This window comes from Plectrocnemia conspersa, unplaced genomic scaffold, assembly GCF_051122295.1.
Source record: "Plectrocnemia conspersa isolate PC_06_02 unplaced genomic scaffold, ASM5112229v1 ptg000001l, whole genome shotgun sequence".
NCBI classification, from domain to species: domain Eukaryota; kingdom Metazoa; phylum Arthropoda; class Insecta; order Trichoptera; family Polycentropodidae; genus Plectrocnemia; species Plectrocnemia conspersa.
In genome coordinates, this window is record NW_028277165.1 from 25,641,783 (window position 1) to 25,664,000 (window position 22,218).

Sequence of the window (22,218 nt, forward strand, 5' to 3'; positions counted from 1 at the left end):
AATGAACTATCTTGAGTAAAAAAATATATATATTACTATTTTAATTGTATTAAATATGACAATGGATATGTTACGTTGAATTTTTAATTACAACGTATCATATACATCTAAAAAAATACATTTTATGAATCAAATCATCGAGATGTAATTTAATACAAGAGGTAGTTATTGATTAAAATTTATTAGTCAGATTGTTGTCATGTCAAATATATAAAATAAAACAGAACACATTTAAAAGTAGCTATGAATGGTTATATTATAATTTACGATCGTGTTTTTTTTTAATAATTATTTTGTACATTAGTATGTATGGTCTACTTTTAAACGCCCCACAAATGACCACAAAAATTAGTAAAAACTTCTATTGACTAGTTCGAATGTTGGTTTCGCACGGAAACTACGAAACGATACCTATATCTATTATTTTTCATTAATTCGAATTTTAATTTGTATCATCATAGTTATTATCCTAAAAACAGTATATAAAATATTAAAATATGTATTTTTTTATTAAAAAAAAATATATAATAAAATGACATGGTTTCACACGATCACTAATCAATTTGTACAATTTCAGCGAATCTCACGTGAGCAATTCTGTATTTTTTTTTAAGAAACATTGAATGAAAATATCGGCAAGCTTCATCAAAATTCAATAAATCAACAATAGTGCTATATTAATCCACTAATATAGCAGAACATTGATTAACAACAATATTATTTGTATATTTCATTCAGATAAAACATGATAAAATGAGAGTTGCTAGATATTATATATTTGCTGAATAAAACTGTACTAAAAATAAAAGCTGCACACAATCCAAAATGCGCTTTATGGTATATCGAGATTGAGTTCAACAAATGAAAAATCCCATCAAAATAAATTACAATATCTAGCAACGTCAACTGAGTATACGCATTTTATATTTATGAAACAATGCCATTTTTGCATCAATAACACGAGATAACATTTGTATTTATTTTTTCACATTGCGAATTCGCTTAACTTTGGCTTATTGATAATATTTAATATATTATTATTAATAATTAATAATATTATATTTATATACGATAATTGAAAAATTACAATGCATGTATATAATTATATATATACACGTATAAATGTATACATACATATATATATAAAATTTGCCAAATTCGAAAATATCTCATCTCAAGATCACCCAATCGTCGTACACATTTAGAATATCTTAAACCACATAGTGTCCATAGATTACACATAAACTATTCAAGTTTACATATAAATACGTATTTTTTGTGACTGCATAATAATTATTAAAAATGCACTATAATGCATTTTGTGCAAAAGTTATGTGCCTATTTTTTAACGATACATATATGTATATATATATATATATAAAATTTACGACGGTTTGCACACCGAGAACGGCAAAATGGCTTCTCTGATTTAATAGGAATGTTAAAATACAAGCAGAACCATTCAAATGTGAACTCAAAATGTAACATTATAACAACGTTATTATAGTTCAAAAACGTAATTGTTCATTTTTAATATATAAAGCACTAAAGGATCCTTCATAAGGTTAGATATTAAACAAACGAAAAAATCGAATCACTATTATAAAATGGCATTTTTATTCTCTGATCGGTTATACGGATGATACATAAGTCTCTTTACCATTAAATAAATTAATAACTTCAAAATTTTTAAAAATTCGTTATTAAAATTTTTTAATTTTTTTAAATTTTTTCTTCAAATTTTAAAAATTTATTAAAACTAGAAAATTACGACAGAGCAATGCATAAAAATCTTTGAATATTATTTCTAGAATCAGCTCTCTGTTCTTATAACACAGAGCATAATTATTTCTTTCTTGAGAATTTTTAATACATTTCCAGCAATGGTGATTATTCATGATTCAATAAGTACATGACAACATGTAGATATTGGCAACAAAGCATTCAGGAAGAACTGAGAAAGAAAGGTTCATTTGAAGAAACTCAGAATCTCAAAGTTATTAAAGTATTTCAATTTCGCCCATTTTAACCACAGACTAGATTCTTACAAAATTAAAGCAGTATCAAGCGAAGATTTGACAATATGATTGTCCCTAAGAAATTTAAATATTTCAAACTGGTTTTGATGAATTTATTTGCTGATATATAGAAGAAATTTTTAATATAAAATTTAATTCGAACCAAAGACCAGAAATAAATTCTATAATTTTCATGTTATCGGATGGAAGCATGAGCCCTCGGTTCTGGAGGAAAAATTAGCAACCAGTATAGAAGATAGGAACTAATTGCTTTGTATTAGAAATCTTGAGTATAGAAACCAACCAGAAGAAGAGGTCATTCTCAATGTCGAGTAAGTCTATCCAGCCGAAAGATATAAAACATTACACTGAATTTGTGAAACTTTTCAATTCGCTTGATCTAATTACAGTTCAGCATGCAACTGCCAAAGAAACATCACCCGATTTTACAACACCAGACATTTTCTTTGGAATTGCGGAATACTCAAATGGAAGTTCAAGAGCTATTATAAAAAGCTCCTGAAAGACCGGTAAAATGATAAATCGACTTTTGCACCACCTGTATAAAAGTAAAGGAATGTACTATAGGTATTACTTTTTGCCTTGATATCGAATACACATTCTATAACCTCGTAACGTGCAAATTACATACTTATGGAATGTTTCATCGCAACAAGGAATCATTTTTTTCCACATGCACTTAAGTATGCATTTAAAACATTTCATTCTACAATAACTAATCATCTCATCCGAAAACAATATCCACAGAAAAATATATATATATATATATATAGACAAAACGGTCATCGTTTTCATGGGATATACATAAATATATAATAACTTTTATTTTGCGTTTCACGTGGACCGCTTCTGTACTATGACGCTAGCCGTGTAGCATGCGTTTCAGAAGGGTCACGCGATCGCCAACGGCTGAATTGCAACAAGGATGAGAGCGACCAGCCGACGGGGGGCGAGTCGCTCTACTGAGAGTCTTCTTCCTAGTCGGCCTCGTCCAGCCGGTCAAAGAATTGTCATTGCAGCGTGTCGTGGGTGCCGCCCCAGCGGTCGAACTCAATGCCCGAATCTGGACTGACTCCCACGCTGAGGGGGCATATAGGGGGCAGTTGAACGCGAGGCAGCTGCGGACCGCCGCAGTTGCCACCCGGCGTGTTGCGCTCGAACCCCGAGTCGGGGGGTCCGCGAACTTCCCCCAGCTCCTGTCGATGCGACAAGCCACCGTCCCCGCTGCCCCCCAATTCCTCAAGAACCTAAAACAAAGATAGACATACGTTAATTTACTTTACACAATAAAAATTCTTAATTGTATTTTTGATATTATTAAGCGTACAAATAAATAAATCTTTCAGACATGTCTGCCCATAAAATTAATCAAATGATTAAAAATCAAAACACTGCTTTGTTTTCATATGTATAGTTTGAAGAGTGGCTGTCGGGTTGGCAGCATGAATCAGGAATACAACAGTAGCTTAACCTCCTCAGAAAAATATTTTATTAAGTGCATTAAAGGGGCATGAAAAGTATTTTTTTTTTCATAGAAATGTTTATTTTTGTTAATTTTATTACTTAGTACATTAACCCTTTGCCTACGGCTGGTATTTTTTAATGTTATTTCGCACTTTACTAATATGTGGGGGAGCACCTATTTATGCCATACGTTATTTAAATATTATTTCAAGTGTTTTTCAATCTTATATTAAACAAAAAATCATATTACAATGCTCAAAGGTTCAGGACACCTTTAGGTGCACAATGCATACCGGCGATTTTCTTTACGACGTCTATAGATTTCATCAGCGGTTAAAGGGGCATGTAAAATATTTTTTGTATTTTGAAATAATATGGTGTACCCTGTAATGTACAAAAGGTCCCGGTGAAAATAAATCGAAAATGGATTTTAAAAACAAGCAATAAAATTATTGTACATTGCAATGTACAATGGGTCTGAGGAGGTTAAAATGATAAACAGTATTCTATCGGATGTCTAGGATGAACGAGGAATTATATTAGTGCACTACGTGTCCATAAGGAACACTACTACCAGGACGACATGCTCAAAAATCATGTTTCGTTAAATACAGGTATGAAAGATCTGAATGAGTGTCTTGAACGTCCACCATACTTTGCAGATCTCGTGGACAAGAAATTTTCAACGAGGGGCAGCAGCCCGTGTCCAAGTTTTTATTTCTAGAAAGATCCATGCTAAAAATCTAAGCATTGTAGAAGTATAAAAATTATGTTATTTTGTACCAAATTCAGTTTTTATTTAAAAATGAAAGAAACTTTTCTAGACTTTTTTTACAAGAATTAAATTTGTTCGATTTAAAAAATAAGATACTTATTTGCTTATAAAAAAAATGGACTAGCCTAATATTATTTCTAGACGTTACATATCTCCGAATTAATATATGATGAATGAACGAGCTATAGTAAGAGTCGATGATATGAAGGTGTATTTAAAACTTATTTGTACGCCTACATAAAAATTGAAGAAGTAACAATAGAACGATAGAAAACTATATGTGCATAATAGAATGTGCAGAGAAAAGATAACAAAAAAACACGCACCAACCTTGCTCAGGCTACGCGAGTCTACGTCAAGACCGAGGTCTCTTTCGAAACAATGTAACTGACTCATAAAATGAAAATTTGGCGCTACGTCGGCCTTCCGTGACCGGACTAGTGTGAACGCGTCGTCCAGGCTCAGCCGATGGCACTGCATGAGGTACGCCACCGTCACGGTCACAGAACGACTTATGCCGGCGACACAATGCACTAGGACGCCACAATTGGACGAAACACCCTCCTCTAAAAATAAAAAAATAAAAAACATTAATAACAAACCAATTAAAATAAATTACTAGACACTTTGTCGAGTAAGAAACAATATTCTTGCAATCATCAAACAACGTTATCGGTCTAGTTTAATACATATAAGTCATTTTAATCTAAAGTAGTTTTTGACTATGTATTTTAAAGTATAAATACGTTAGTTTATTATGTACAAATAGATAAGAAATTTATTTATAATAATACATACATACTATATTTCAATGCTTATTTACATATAAAGACTATTATTGATAGTATCTATTGTTTCCTCTATTATTAGTAAATATCAGAGCTTTTAAAAATTTCACAAAGAGTGACTATGTCTTATAACTAATCTAACCAATAGATATCAATTAAAAAAATGTCGAGTGTCATATATTTGCACGCTCACTACTGCGGTACCTCACAACAGTGAGGGAACTAACAGCTAGTAAAAAATATTTTACATAAAAAAAATTTAGCTAAGTTTAGAACCATTCATTAAATATGTATTATTTTACTCCCGACTAACTTCATGCGTTACACACAGATAGACATGTTATTTATTATAATTATTCTCACTTTAAAAATAAATAAAATTTCAAGTATATACTAAATTTTGCCATGTATATGTTTAAAAAATTAAAACAAAACTCACCAATAAACCTTATAGCTTGCGGAAAGTGTGATGATAAATTCTGACTCCAATGATCTTCTATAGGAATCTTCAAATAATTGATATCGCCGTCTTCAGATTCGAAAACGTTGGGCAAATCCGGCGTCACGTTTAACACGTACTGCAAATATAAAAGAAAAAATCATTAACATTATGTATTAAATTGTCTATAAGAATAATAAGTGGCATAGATTTAGTGGAAAATTTTAGTTAATATTGCAATTTAATTACCTTAATATTGTGCCTCGCCAACCCTTCACAATCTTCACTATTGGCAGAGTTACCCAGGTACAGATTGGGCAGAATTTCAACAGGAAAATCTTGGTAACCGCGTGTGGGCAGCGTGTCCTCAGAGTCTGACATTCCCGATATCCGCAACGAACTGAAAAGAAGAACAAAACATTATTATAAACAACGAGAAAAATCTTTGCGTGTGAAAAGTTTCTTGTACATTATATACGTATTTGGATTTTTTAATGCCGCCCTTATTCAATCGGATGATTATCCTCCCCCTTCCCCATCAATTAGGTCGCGACCTACGCCCTTAAAGGTCTATATATAAATTCCAACCGATAACAATATGATAAAATTACCAATAAAAATAGATCGGAGCGGAAAATTCCGAATAATATAATATTAGAATAACAACTGAAGCCAACTAACTACACCCCTGAACGAAATGCCAATTTGAGATATTATTTTGGGACGTTGCTCCAAGTTGAAATAATTTCCTAATAAATATACTAGCCATTATTTAATAAAACACAGGGGAGATACAAATTGATAATGTACATGAGTGGATCATGACAAACTTTCGTGATTCATCTAACTTAATTTTACTTTTCAAACTAAATAAGAAACCGATTTTGATTGAAAAAAAATTGTAATGTAGAGCATTCTTTCTTGACTTTTTTTTAAATACCTTATCATAATTTTATACTGGTAAGCCATGAAAAATTTTCTGCATTACTTTCATATATAATGTAATATGATGAACCACTGTAAATAAATTAATTGCGATATAATAATAAAAACACCACTGAATATTCATTAAAAATATTAATATGTATCTGTAACAGAGTGACATTGAGGATATATTAATAATATTATGAAACGTGAAAACAAAGGGTGAATTTGACTATTTAAATATTTGGATGTTTTAAATATAAAAATAAATACAAGGATAAAGGTTATCATGTATTTTAAAGATGCAATGCAATACAGTGTTGATTATTCAACGGGCTACAAACTAGTGATATAATTCATAATGTACACAGTGAATATACAATACAAATGCATTAGCAGCAATTTAGCTAATGCACACTTTATGGCTTTAGGTTTGCCGAGTTCAGCTGTTGCGTTTAATTTGTGTGTAGCTTGGGGTCGCGAGTCTAAATCCGGCCCTGCTATAAAGCACGTATGCACATTTATGCAAAGCGAACATAAACAAATTACTCTTAACACAACATCCTGAAAGTTTGGCGTAATAACGATGCTGATTTTATATCTTAAATTTAGACAATAATAATTACTCATTATTAATAATTCCATTAACAATGAGTAATTAAACATTTTGACATTCATTGTAATACATAAATACAATAAAAACTGTGTCATCTGTGTATGATATGGCATTGTGATAATTTTACAGTGGCCATTTTTGATAAAAATAATCAATTTAAAATATTTTCAAATGTTTTTAAAGAAACCGGGTAATTTTTAACAGGGACCCGGTTCTTTTCGCTTCAATAAAACGTTTAATTTTTTACGGAGAATTTTGCTTCTTTAAAATTGCGTGACAACAAATGTTTAATTTTTTAAATTAAACAAAAAAATCTAATAAAAAATAAATAAATAAATGAATATAATTTTAAAAAAAATATTTTTTAAATTAATATAATACTATTATAATAAAGAATACATAGTTATTTTTTATTATTATATTCAATGATTATAAAATTATTTAATTAAATATATTCATTTAAAAAGGCTTGGACTTATGCTAACACTTATTAAAAAAAACTTTGGACTACAAAGGGTTAAGAACTTATTACTCTAACCGCGTTTGTTTAGTATAACTTGCTTATTTTGGTCAGTCCCTCACTCTGAGCTCGGCCAACTAAACAGAAGATTTAGAATTATCATTATACGCTGTTTTCGCAAAACGGCCATGTGCGTGCGCTCACCAGAAATAGAATATCCAGCGTGTCCATGTTGTAACATTTCCACGATGACGAGCTTCCGGCGAGCTGCGCGTTAATTCGCGTTCATCAGCCCAATAAAGGGAAAGATGGCGATTAGTCATAATGCTCGTAATAAATTATGTACCGAATTAATCATCGGCCGATTTTGCGCGCCAAAGAAACTAAATTGCCAAAATCCTTTAACAAAATCGCCCATCCGCAACATTGCGTGTGGCCTGGTTATTTATTATGAATTGCTGAAAACTAATTTAAGATACTGGTAAGAAATTTTTAGAAATATTTTCGAGCGTAAAGCGTGAAATTAGCAACGCCACGCGCGAAACTTCCAGATGCGGTGCGAGCGATAGTGAATATAGACATCTAGTCATCATTATTAATTGAACTATTATTTGATTTCTGCCGCGTGTCAAGTTATTATATATGAATAATAGTAACTGTATATATGATAACGACCATTGTTTACAACACGTTCAATGAATAATAAGCTTGTTAAATATTTTAATATAATATAGACGTGCCAAGTACAAAGGATAGAACAAAGTCGATAGCTACAAATCTGTGTAATTGAGTATAATATAAATAATAAAAATACCTATACATATACACATTAATTTCCACACGCTTGGGCATTCACATTGAGTCAAAGCGCTTTTAAGTGACGTCAAAATATTGCGTTATAACCAGTGTATTATATTTTTACTTATTTTATAAATCGCAGTGTTTTTAAAATAGACACGCTATTTTTAAAATGGTGTCGTGAATATAAAACAAAGAAGAAACTAGTGGAAGACCATCCGTTGTCACTGATTAACTCGTGTAAAATAATTAATAAAACAATCGGTTTAATGATGAACTTTATAAACAACTTTGTGAACCTGTTTTTAAATTACATAAAATGTTTTATTTTATTATTACGATGCAAACCTTACTACATAATATTTTCAAATAACTTTATTAATTAATATTACGTAGTTTGTCTACATACATAATGTTATAAATTTGCGGCCACTCAATGAAAATCGGTCAGATGACTGACCGTATGATTTGAAATTATTTGACGGATGCTGATGAACAAAGGAGATTCCTTTATTTACATAATTATGTTAATTAGTAGTTAAAGCATCACGAAAAGTGGTAATCGCGTCGTCTTAATCTAAAAATAAGTATGCTGGATCAAAACTCGTATGAAGGGCGATGATCTTACAAACAAAGAACATAATATATGACAATAACATCATTATTTAATAGTACAAAAAAACTAACTAAGTCGTTCTCGTAGTGCGCAAATTCACATAGTAACGCGGGAACGGTCAAAAATGTGCTTGGATTAACCGCATATCTATCGAACGTGCTCGTGCGAAATTTTGACAGTAGAGAAATTGTAATTCGGTCCTAAATAATGGCTTGAGCAACCATTTTATTTCAATGTTTTAAAACCAACCAGTAAATAGCAATAAAAATGTGAAAAAAATATAGCACAGAGCTACACAATGGTTTGAATATTCAAGTTTAACAAATAAATAAAACTAACTATGGTCCGGTATTAGTGCACTCACTTGCTGCGGTACCTCACTATAGTGAGGGACCGACAACTGGTACAGTGGAACAATAAGAGTTTTACAAAATATAAGCAAATTTAAAAAAAAATTGACTCGACACACGAGCAAAAAAATATTGCATAACTAAAAAATAAACTATCATTAATTTAATTAATTTAATAAAAATACAGATCAGTTTGCAAATATGTATAAACTACGATTATGCCAATTAGCATATATTGCCTACATTTGTCAAGAGCTAAAAATAGATTTTGTCCAAAATTTTCAACAATAAAATCGGCGATTTCTTAACTATGATCAAGTTTTGAAGGCGCTGCGTGATTTTACATAGGAATCGATACTTTTATTTTTGTTGCAAATTTTGTATTGTAGTTGTTCATTTACAGGTCAAAAATAACATCATACCCGACCGGGATAGGAGCGGCGGGATATACGTTTGACCTATTTGAATAATAAAACTACCACGGCGAACGAGCCGAGTACACGCACACATCCACACAAACCAGAGGGTTTCAGCCGAAAACCACCCGACTCAGACCCTCTTCTCCACATCGCAAATGCCAGATGAACCGACGACTCTGACCTTTGAAAATAATTAAAATTGACAACGGAAAAACACAGCACAGGATCAGAACAGAAAACCCTACCGACCCACCTACCTACACTCACTCTCCGCGGCGGTAGTCGCCGCCGGGAAATTTGCCAAAATTGCCGTTTTCATCGTTGGTGGAAAACAGCGACAAAGCTGTCCGCACGAATGCTTCCTAAAATATGTAGAATGGGGATAATATTTTCGCGAAAACCGATTTCAATCGACGGTATCTTAAGTCACTTTGCAAATTGTCAAAACGAAGTGCTGTTAGATTCAGTTACCGTCATCTTGAGCGATTAGCGTTAAAACAAATTTTCCCACTGTAATATTTTTACTTCTTACAAACTAAAATTCAAAACTAGAACAAACTTAAATTAATAACTCTCGCTCGTATCTAGAGTGTGTGTCATGACATATACATGTATACATAATATACGCAATTGTTTTCAATATACAGAAGCAATTTGTCAATGAAAATACTCAAATTAATCTAAAAACGAAGAAAGCTTATTAATTGGATCTTAACATTGACCTAATGAAATATCTAAAACTGTAATTAGTTTTAGAACTCTTATTAGGTCATGTTGGGTTTGAGTTTCAGACATTTTAGTGTAGCATATAATTTCACTAGTTTATCGGAATATGTATCATAAATATTTATCGGAATATGTATCATAAATAAAATAAATAATAATAAATATGTAAATGTATATATTACTACGTGTGGAAAAGTTGGTAAATACCCCCCCCCCTACCCCCCCAATTACGTCTTTGAAAGCGGTAACAAATTAAATTGGACACTGTAGCGTTCGTTTACTTATATGATTGTGATCAAGATAGAATAAAGCACTATAATATATTTGCGTTAACACGGTCAGTTCGAGAGCTATACATTTCATGATTATTCATAATTGAGAAAGAGATGGCAAGTTTGGATTCACGCCTCTACTGTTAGCTCTAATGCCTGCATTACACTCTCTGGAAGTTGCCCAAGGTTGGCCAAGGACGGCCAAGGACGGAGAATATAGTGGATTGCTTCGGTCGAGTTCGGTTCTGCCCGCTCTAAAATCTCTCGGAAGTTGTCCGACATTTCCTAGAACGGGAGGTAAAGTGGGGGTAATTCAGTCGACTTGGCCAGCTTTGAGCGTTTCCGAACATTGTCGGCAAACGGACCAAGTCAAATGTATTTTCCTAGATCGGTTTACATAAATGTCACAAAAAAAACAAATTCTTATTTAGAATCGATGGCGACAAATTCTAGGATAGTCACAGATGTGTTGTTCGTGTTCTGAAGTATCATTTTTATGCCTTATGGCATTTTGAAAAGCCGACAAAGATTTTGGGTAAATTGAATATTTACGACTGAAAAGTTTTCAGTGATATTGTATTAGTGAGTGCCCACACAAACTTAATAAAATGACAATTTAAAATTTGCGATTATTTGGTACATTTTTCGATCGCGCGCAAATATGCCAGCTTTACGTGACAGAAGCCGCCGTCCGGACGGCATATGAAATTTGTGGCAGTGTGGTTGCTTACTCGAAGTCGTAGGTCTCGGCCGACTTTAGGTGTAACTTCGGTTCGGACAACTTCCAGAGAGTGTAGCGCAGGCGTAAAGCACACGATACGGATATACGTTCGATATACTTATCATTATAAAAAATAAATTAAGGATTTAAATTTCTGTACATTTGTTCAAAATATAAACAGAAGTAATGATAAGTATATCGAACGTATATCCTTATCGTGTAAAGCCAAACTTGCCATCTCTATCTCAATTATGAATAATGACGAAATGGATAGCTCTCGAACTGACTATGTTAACGCAAATAAAATATACTAGTATGAAACACAAAATGTTGTGGTATTATACCGTATTAAGCATGTCGAGGCTATTGTTTTAAAAGTGACAATACGTCCAGCGGCATCAAAATGCACGATATGAAACATATTGGGCTGCTTGTCAAGTCAAATCAATATTTGCTTTTTTGAAATCTCGGGTACGTGATAAAAATCTCGTGAGATAAAAAAATGAATTACTAATCACTATAGTATAGTGGTAACAAAGTAGTTTCTTGTTTATTTTGGTAAGAAAATCGTTGGAAGTTAAAAATCAACATTTATTTCGATTTTTTCCCCTTTTCCAAGAAGATCCATCACTGCCATATTTAGTTCCATTAGCTTAAATGGGTCATTACGAAGTGAACTAAAAGTGATTTCCAGCTATTGCCCACATATTATGATCGATTTCGGCGAATCGGCGCAGGCACGAGGCGTTCGAAAGGCGACCGTGTCCGGTCATTCGGCCCGGCCGCATTTGAATGGCATTATGGCCATAAGGTGGCCGCTGGCTGTGAATAGACACACCGGATCCTCGACTTCCTGTCGACGAGCACCAAAATAACGGCCCACGTGGACACGTGGCGGAGGAGAAGACGCGGCGCTCACTATCGAGTTTCTTTCGAACGCCTCCTCCTTGTTAGAGGAGGCTTATTGGATTTGGATATCTGGCGATGATATCTGATTTGGAAATGATCGCGGTGCATGGAACGTCTCCTCCGGACCCTCGTCAAAGTCTCCTCTTTGTTATCTGCCGTGATTCATGCGAGCGAACGAGAAGAGGGGGATTTGGAGGAAGCACCGAAGGCGAGGATGCGATCGTATCGTGTTTATTGAGAACCTGACCAAAATACGCTTCAAGGTTGATGAGTGTGGAGAACATGACTATATTATTGAGGCGTCTGGTGTGCTTCCAATTTGATCAAACTCGAGTTAATGTGTTCGATGTTTTACGACTCGAAGTCTAGACTGTATATATTTAGGCATTTAAACTCATGTGAAAAATAATTCTATGAAATACAACAATATTATTTTCACACTTCATAATCGATCAAAAGGTATGTAGAGTCGCACAATTAATATGATAAATAAATCTAATTATTCAAATTAATCACAATATTAATTATTGAATATATTACAGATAATTGTTGCGATGGAATCCATTCAAGCTATGAAGAGTAGTATATCTCTAATTGCTCCTTAATAAAATTGAACGATTCGTCACATCGAACGCATCCTAAGTTAATCGTCATATAAACTCCATTCTTGATTGGAGTCATAAAATTATTATTACCGAGAAGATCCTCACATAACTGACTCACAGAAAACTTTCGAAACACGAGTATGTGTATCCTTAATTGATATAGTTGCAAGTAATAAAATCATCACTTTAGTTGCTACAGGAAAACTGGTCACTAAAAGGATAAAATTGTGCCACAAACTGATTGGCTAGTTATATATTGTATATATACATATATTTGTCAATTATTGATCCTGATTATGCAAACTGTTTCAAACTGACGACTACGACTTAAAACCATCAATCCCAGGCATATTTTTCCTTAATTCCGACAAAAATCCGTCTGTGGGCGGAAGGACGCGTCTCGAAGCTACCCACTCGATATTTACATACCTTAAGACCCAACAAATGACGCACGTTTGGATGAATAAAGCTCAAACGCATTAGCAGATTAGCGATAATAGAAAATCTGCCGCATCTGGAACATTGTTCGAATTCGATCTGTATCACCGTAAAGCGAACAATCGCGTCAAACGCGACATGCTAAACTTCCAACGGCCTAATTAGCAAGAATACACAATGCGAGCTAAAAACGGATATCCTACATATCTACTACACATTGTCCTACAACACAGTACATACATCGATGCACCTACGGAAAGGTCGCTGCAGCTGAAACCGGGACGAGGCTGTAAACGGTCACCATAGCAACCAATTCATTTCGTTGGTAATCGATCACTAGAACTGGACAATATGTACATACAGCATACGCAAAGTACCACTATATTATTCACGCTCAGTTGTATATTGTTTCCGTAAGTTTGTGATCTGTTCTGAGTTGCTCTGAGGTCAACATTAGTCACAAGGAAGAAAGCACATATCTAAATTCCATATGAACACTGAAATATTCAGTGGTCTGTGGGTTTTCACTGTCAGCTTATATTAACTTATGACCGTACTTATTGAATATTAATGTATAAACTCTCGAATGAAGCGAGAGTTCGTCTTCTGGGTGGCGTTTTATAAGCAAAACCATTGTACTTGCTTATCGAATGTCCTTTTCAAGATACTAAGTCTACGTGGACAATAATATAAATGAACGTATTTGACAATACGTTCATTTATGTTAATTTATTTCATTTATGGATATTATTTTATATAGAAATAATTTTTATTAATTCACATTTATTATATTTTCATTTATATATGGGAATATATCGAATCTATATATAAATCAAAACATACATGTACGGCGATACCGCTCATAGGGTTAAAAACCGCACGAAATGTCACAAATCGAAAATCTGTTCCATCATTTGTGGTAAAAATATAATTGACTATATCAAATTAAATATTTTAAAAAGCAAATGAGCTCAAAGAAGGAAAAGGCAATCAAAGTAGGTGCCTTAACCCCTCACCGCATACAGTGCCATATATGACCTCACAAGCTAATATTAAAAATCTCTTTCTTCTGATTATTATTTATCTTGCTGCATACAGTAACATATTTAGTAACTTAATTGCACTTTGCCATCAGGCAGCAAAAGCAGAAAATGCTTTGAAGTGCGTCAGTTGGTAATGTCACATTGCTACGGATTCGAACATATTTTTTCGTTAAAAAAACATATTGGTACGTAAATTTGGGAATATACTGATTAATTTTACAATCGTTATCATATCATAAATGAGGTTTCTTTATAAAGGCAAATATGGCACTAGGTACAGTAAGGGTTATATTGATATTGCATTGAATACTATTTTTTTTAAAATACTTTAATTTCGATAATATAAATAATTTTAGAAACATACTAATTATATATAATACACATACATGTTACTGGTTTATAACCATTTTCATGTTTACAATATTAGTTATTAGCTGAATTCAATAAAAAATAAAACGCTTGTGGTTATAGTTTAAGGGAAAAAGATAAACCTTTTACAATTTTAGCAAAAAAAAATCTCAGAAACGAACAAAAAAACCCCAATAAATTTACTGCTAATTTGAGTACACATCATTGAGAACTGGAATTATTTGTATGTTGTCTTTTGCCTATAAAGCAATATGTGCTTATTATTATTAATATTGGTACTACATTCAGTATTCTTTATTTATAGGTAAAACGGATCCAAACAATTTTTATTGACACAAATGTTTTTTTATCATACCAGATACAAAGATCAGATGATACTGAATTAGGTATATTTCGCAAAACAATAAAAAAAATCTGTACCTCTCATCATAATAAATGAAGACCGGAATCAGAATTAGAACAAGATCCTTTAGAATTGCAAGAAAACAGTATAAGTAAAAAAGTACAAAGAAAATAATTAAAATAAAGAAGAGAATAACACAAGATGGATAGCATTGTCGGGATCAGAAACACTGCCAACAGAAATAACAAATCTTAAAAATGTTTATTTACTACTGACGATGATTCAACACGTGTGCAAAAAGAAACATTGTGTACTACTGCACAGATGTTTATTAGAAACTTATTATTTTTATGTTTTCATTTTTTAATTAATTTTATTGTTGTTTATGCATAGAGTGCCACATATGATTCGATAAATATTATAGTTACTACTGCATGCAGTGCCATATATGTAGGGTTACCATACGTCCCGTATGCATCATAAGATTCCCTATCGAGCTCGACGGTTTACCGTTACATTCTAATTAGAATCCACTACTATTTGCCTCTCAGCCATACACCATGGAGGTGTTACCCTGCGCTTCTAAAGAAATATTCACCATTTTATTTTTATTATATAATAATGCTCTTTTCTTATAATAAATACAAATATTTGATTGCTTTTGGAAACAACAATAGTAGGAATACATTTAATAATGACTATAATAATTATATTTATTTAAAATATCGTTATAATTCTGCAAAAAATTAAAAAAAATCAGATACATAAGTAGTAAAATTATAGAATGAAGTTAGTGGTATTGTAGATTAATCAAATTTATTCATTTAACAATCCAGAACTGACGCCGATCCCCTAGAAATAAAAGTGGGAGTGGTGTCGCATGCAACGAAGAAAGAGATAAAGCATGCTCTTTCGTGTAACGGTGCTTCGTCCAGATGACATGGGAATCTTATGAAGCGTCCCGTATATACGGGACTTTTACTGACACTACTTAGCCCCGTATTACTATTTGTCCCGTTTTCTCAAAAAAACTTGTCCGCTTAGGGAGCAAGCAATTATTTATTTACTTTTTATTATATTTTCAGGTAACCGATTTTTACACCTGTAATAAAAGAGGAAGTGTCATTTTAAAGATGAATATACCAAAAATTGTACAGTTATGAAAAAAGGCTTAAAACTAATTAAAGCCCTTCGGCGCTATAATTATTTTTATATAAACATTTTTTTTATCTTCGTGTTTTATTAATTTTTCTTTGTACAAAAGAATTATACTTTCTGAAACAAAATATATATCCTTGACGATATTAATGGTTTTTCGAAGGAAAAGTTGTAAAATTTTGGACGTACAACTCTTATATAGGGGGGGGGGGGGGGGGGTTGCGATGCGTCCGTTTTTAGTACTGGGAAATATGGCTACCCTACATATATGACCTAATATTTTATATCACTGAAAATTTTAATAATAAATATATATTTTTATCAAATAAATATATTAATAATAAATATATTTTTATTCTTTTTTCTCGATATTTTCTAACATGTATTGGTACGTCAAATGATAATTTATTAAGCGATCGTAAACCTAAAATAAATGAAAAATTGACAGCTGCGATGCGTTAGGATACGATGTATTGGATTTAGTGATTATTATACAATTATGATTTCAGACGATCATCAAAATTAGGTTTTCCTAGATATTCCTAATCTGGCAGATAAGTAATTAAAATAAAATTGAGCTAGGTGGAACATGGTAACACCCAGGCAAGTAATTTGGGGGAGGGAGGGGGAAAGCAGAAGGAACTCCCCTCCCCCTTCAAATTTGTTCAGAAATATGTATGTCATTTAATGAAATTAAAATACTAAAAAATAACCCCTGACCGGTCAACTTTTGCCATTCCCCCCCCCCCCCATGAAAAACGTTGAGATGACATCCCTGATTCTAAACCATAAATTCCCAGGTTATCCCTCAAAGTAAATCTGTAGAAAACAGTCTCGAATCTATCCCGAATTTTTTTTTTAAATATGTCATTTCAGTAAAATCATATTGGTATATATTTTTACCGGTAAATATATCATTTATCTGGCAGGTGTTAGTAAAATTATGATTAATTTACATGTGGTGTATAAATGTGTATTTTTCAGTTTAGTTATATTTTCACTGATGATGTCGAAATAAATTTTCATCAGTAGATATATTTAACTGATAGGCGCTAGTGAAATTATATGCTGCTCTAAGATGTCTCTATGAAACGCAATTTGCTGTTCAAACCCAACCCTAACATAATGAAAGTTCTAAAACTAAGTATAATTTTAGAACTTTTATTAGGGCAAGTCTAAAATACAAACTATGCCAGCTCAACCCTCAGGGGAAAATAAACGCAAGAATAATTCACAAGAAGACAAACGACGCATCTCGCATATTGCACTATAGTAAGTCGGCACATTGATATTACACCATGTTTTAAAAATATGATAGCTATCCTTACCGATATTACTACGAATTTCTGATATGAGAGTATTGGTCAAACTGTATTCAGACCGAAGTTTTGTTAATAGGAGGGCGCAAAAACAATTATTACTTCTCAGAAGACAAAAATTCACGTCAAAAGCAATAAAATCGTGTCGGCGCCGTTGCAGTGGGAACGCTCGGTAACAAAGCGCCGACACGATTTTATTACTTTTGACGTGAATTTTAAACTTTTAAGAAGGGATAATTGTTTTTTGCGTCCTCCTATTCGTCAAATTCGGTTTAAATATTCTTCCTTTATTCGATTCAATAAGTCGTGATATCGTTATAAAGTCTTAATATGAACGCTAGCTAACGTTTCCACTGCGACGGCATGATTTTATTGCTTTTGACGTGAATTTTTGACTTCTGAGAAGAGATAATTGTATTTTGCGCCTTTCTATTGGTCAAATTTCGGTTTAGATACGCTTTATTTAACCAAAAAATCGTAACAATTTGCTTACTGGAAAACATGGAACTGAATTCCAAACATTATCATATATACGTATTGATAGTAATGGGTTTCTGACGCGTCGATGTTACTACCGCAAGTCAATACAACACGACAATCTGATATTTTATCTACAGAAGATTAATACAGCAAAAGTCACTCACCGTAAGCCCATCAGAGGCAGGGGCGAAGGTGGACGGTCCGCCGGAGTCTCGCTGCACCACTCCGGATACTGCTGTCGGAATTCCTCAAAGTCACCTGCGAACAACACAATGAGATCGTTAAAAACGATATCGATCGGCGGGCCATTTGAAGCGAAAAGAGGAATGTGGGTGGAGGGGGGGGAGGACAACTTCGATGAGATCGGCGCGTAATTCGGTGGAGGAGAGCGTGGGCGAGTGCCTCCTCTCTTCGTTGGGAGATAAGAAAGCGTACACGTACAATGTACGCCCACGCTCTGTGAAAATTACACAAACTTCGCCTCTCTCTCTCGCAAGAGCTTCTCAATGAATTGCGTCGTTTCGGGGGCGAAGCCCGACGCCCACGGGGCGGTAGTGTGGGCTACTGCAGCGCAGACTACGCGTCACAAACACCATAAAAAAGTAACAAATCTTACAACCCACGTACTTGAGGTTTATCTAGATATCTAGAATTAGATCCAGGTTTCGAATAGTCTTCATTCACTATCAACGTGTTTTATAATTCATTATATCGTTGTATTATAAGTCAACCCAAAAACGCGTATGTACATAAAATCATTCAGATGTATTATAATAATAGACACCTTTAATTAAATTGTTATGGTAAAGAAGCAAATGGGTTTCTTAGAAGTGCGTATCAAGGTAGGTCAAGGCAAGTTCGTATACTATAGATTTAATGAATGAAAATAAATTGGCTAAGTTTAGGGTGCAGGCTGAACACAGATTTGTATAAGCGTTCATTAATAATCTATGGATATTTTCACTATTGTGTCATTTCTGTAACATTTATAGCTAAGTTTAATAGTAGATACTCCCATAATAATATTTATATACATGATATATTCGCCCGTGTTTTTAACTATTAGTTATTCGTTCATATCTGTAATGAAATATTTTTATTTTTTAATTTCTAAAAACACTTTTGTACATTATTTCTTTAATTTCTCAAACCCAACTACAGTCTAATTGTGCCCTTTTTTGTTTTTCAAAATGTATCTAATAGCTGACAAACAAAATAATGGGTAAAAAAAAACACTTTAACTGCAGAAATTCCAGAAATACATATCATATACTGAGTTAATATTGTGCAGCTGTGGACTTTATCAATGGCTACTTTAAATCAACACGAATAATAGTTAATTTCGAGTCTGTCTACAGTAATTTATAATGGTAATATGTTTTAGCATACCGAGGAAGTCTTTTTATTAGCTGAAATAGTTCAAATTGAAACGCTTCATTCTCTATCATTTAAAAGTGAATATAAGTAGTTTTGAAACTATTTATTGTTTTTTTTATAACAAATTATATAAATATTTTAATATTATATTTGACTATCGATGTTCGATTTGTAGAATAGTATAAAAATATGCAGTCCGATGTTGTGAATTGTAGATGTATCATTTAGATAACTAAATACAGTATAAAAAATTCAACCTGTTGAATAAAATAAAATGGTAATACGCTGTAATAAAGGCTTTTATACATAAAAACAGGTATTAACCAAATACAAATACGTTTGTTTACAACGTAGTCATTGTGTACGATTGAAGTAGGTTTGATCTTTTACGCCAACTTCAAATGCATATCTTTTCAATTTCGACTTTAATCTGGGTATTTGTTAAATATCTGGCGCAGCTCCAAAAATACAATAAGTAAACGGTTGCGGGAAACCATTTTAGGATTAAAATTTTTCAACGCACTAGAAAAAAACTACATTGTAGACAATGTAAATAACATAAGCGATATCAATGAAAAAATATTATGTATTATAATACATACATAATAATTTTTAAGGAATAAACGCAGCAGAACGTTCAGTAAAATATCATATAGATTTTATAACACAGGCTCCAGTCTACCAGACACGATATGAATATTGTAATTGGAGTTTTTACGGTATTTCAATCCATTAGCATTCAATTAATAAACAACAATAAAACATATCGTGCTGCTTTTGTACAAAATAATAATGCATGTGAGAGCATCCGAAAACGAATGGTCGAAAAATTCACCTGCCCCCCCCCCCCCCCCCCAATGACGTTCTTGGCTGCTACTGAACGATGTATTCTAACTATTTAATATAAATTCTGACTCATTTAATAATAATTTTGACCACAAACGTATGTGTAAAAAAATACTGCTGATGACATAAGCAAGTAATGATAATAAATAAATGGATGGTTATCCGTTGTCACTGAGAACCAGAGTGGTAGTCGGAGTCGTGACCTTTTGGGCAGTTGGAATCGTAAAAAATCGACCGACTCTGACTCCTTTTTATTATTTTCTTAATGCCTGAACTACACTCTCTGGAAGTTGGCCAAGGTTGGCCAAGGACGGAGAATATAGTGGGTTACTTCGGTCGAGTTCGGTTCTGCCCGCTTTAAAATCTCTCGGAAGTTAAAGTGGGGGTAATTCAGTCGACTTGGCCAGCTTCGAGCGCTTCCGAACATTGTCGGCATTATTTTCCGAGTCAAAGGGACCGAAGTCGGAGCTGCTCTTTCGTGCGCGAGCGGTTAGATACTTCCCCTTTCGCTCTCTCGCGTGTTAAGTGATGAAAGTGAGAGAGATAATGATATGGTGTTTCGCAAACTGAGATAGAACGAGTAACTCGGTTCAATTTCAGTATGCGCGTAGGCGTCCTATGGTTAACATGCATGTCGAGCGCTGCATCGTAGTCACTTGGTCAAGTTATAATACCACATGCCTATCGGGGACTTCAACAGACTCTTACTGACATCTTTGAATATTTTAAGACACCAAAAGGGATTAATTATATTTTTAATAGTATATTATTCTAACAGATATCGTTATTATATTTTTTTTCATATAAAATTAAATAATTAGTGGTACTTGATTTTGTTAAAAAATCGTTTCGAATATCCTTATGTATTTTCCTAGATCGGTTTATATAAATGTCACACCATAACGAATTCTTATTTAGAATCGATGGCGACAAATTCTAGGATAGTCACAGATGTGGTGTTCGTATTCTGAAGTATCATTTTTATGCCTTATGGCATTTTGTAAAAGCCGACAAAGATTTTGCGTAAATTGAATATTTACGACCAAAAAGTTTTCACTGATATTGTATTGGTGAGCCCACACAAACTTTTATAATTATCAGTAGCGTAATTTTAATAAAATGATAATTTAAAAATTGCGATTATTTGGCACATTTTTCGATCGCGCGCAAATATGCCAGCTGTACGTGACAGAAGTCGCCGTCCGGACGGCATATGAAATTTGCGGCAGTGTGGTCGCTTACTCGAAGTCGTAGATCTCGGCCGACTTCAGTTGTAACTTCGGTTCGGACAACTTCCAGAGATTAGTGATTAATAGAAGCAATTTTTTTTTGAGATCCAATTCCATTTTATTTTATTTTTTTTATGATGTAATTTATCTAATTATTTTAGTATGAAGATATTTCATATTATTTATATAAAAAAAAATGTGTATGAATTTAGTTACTTTTTATTTATACGTATATCATTATCAATAAGACAATATAAATAAATTAAGTAGACGTAGCAAATTATAAAATAAAATAATAATAGGAGAGTCGGTAAAATTTGAAATGACTCCACAGCCCTGCTGAGATCTCATTTAAAATAAAAAGTATCTAGAACTGTTATTTAAAACTTTGCGCGCTTTGGGTGCCGAAAAAGAGAGCAGGCGCGAGAGCTGCTCTATATCTTATTATTCTCTTTACATAATACAGTATTTATAAGAGAACCGGTAATCTATTGCATCATCCTCCTTCTTATAGTAGGATTATCTATGTATAATCAACCCTCGCCGTCTTTATATCCGACCAAGAGCAACAGGAAATTCCTGCGAAGCAATATCCTGATATCGCTAATCTCGCACGCGAAAAGCGCATAATATATAGGTCGGAGTGGCAGGCGGACGATGGTAAAGGGGGAGGCATAGTAACCCAGACGTCGATA

The 22,218-nt window shown here is 33.1% G+C and overlaps 1 protein-coding gene across 2 annotated transcripts in view; it reads right to left on the reverse strand.

Annotated features, from left to right (window-relative positions):
- Nucleotides 1–1,848: 1,848 nt before the first annotated feature.
- Mkp3 (Mitogen-activated protein kinase phosphatase 3) overlaps nt 1,849–22,218 on the reverse strand; it is a 42,751-nt gene continuing 22,381 nt past the window's right edge. Inside the window, exons 2-6 of one of the 2 annotated variants that reach the window (XM_088188871.1) lie at nt 18,236–18,329; nt 5,755–5,905; nt 5,506–5,644; nt 4,609–4,844; nt 1,849–3,286 (exon numbers count right to left, since the gene is read on the reverse strand). In XM_088188871.1, the coding sequence (XP_088044997.1) occupies nt 3,050–3,286; nt 4,609–4,844; nt 5,506–5,644; nt 5,755–5,905; nt 18,236–18,329 (857 nt within the window). In that variant the 3' untranslated portion in view covers nt 1,849–3,049. Of the gene's footprint in view, nt 3,287–4,604; nt 4,845–5,505; nt 5,645–5,754; nt 5,906–18,235; nt 18,330–22,218 lie in introns of both variants that reach the window. The other variant, XM_088188879.1, reaches the window with a different exon arrangement.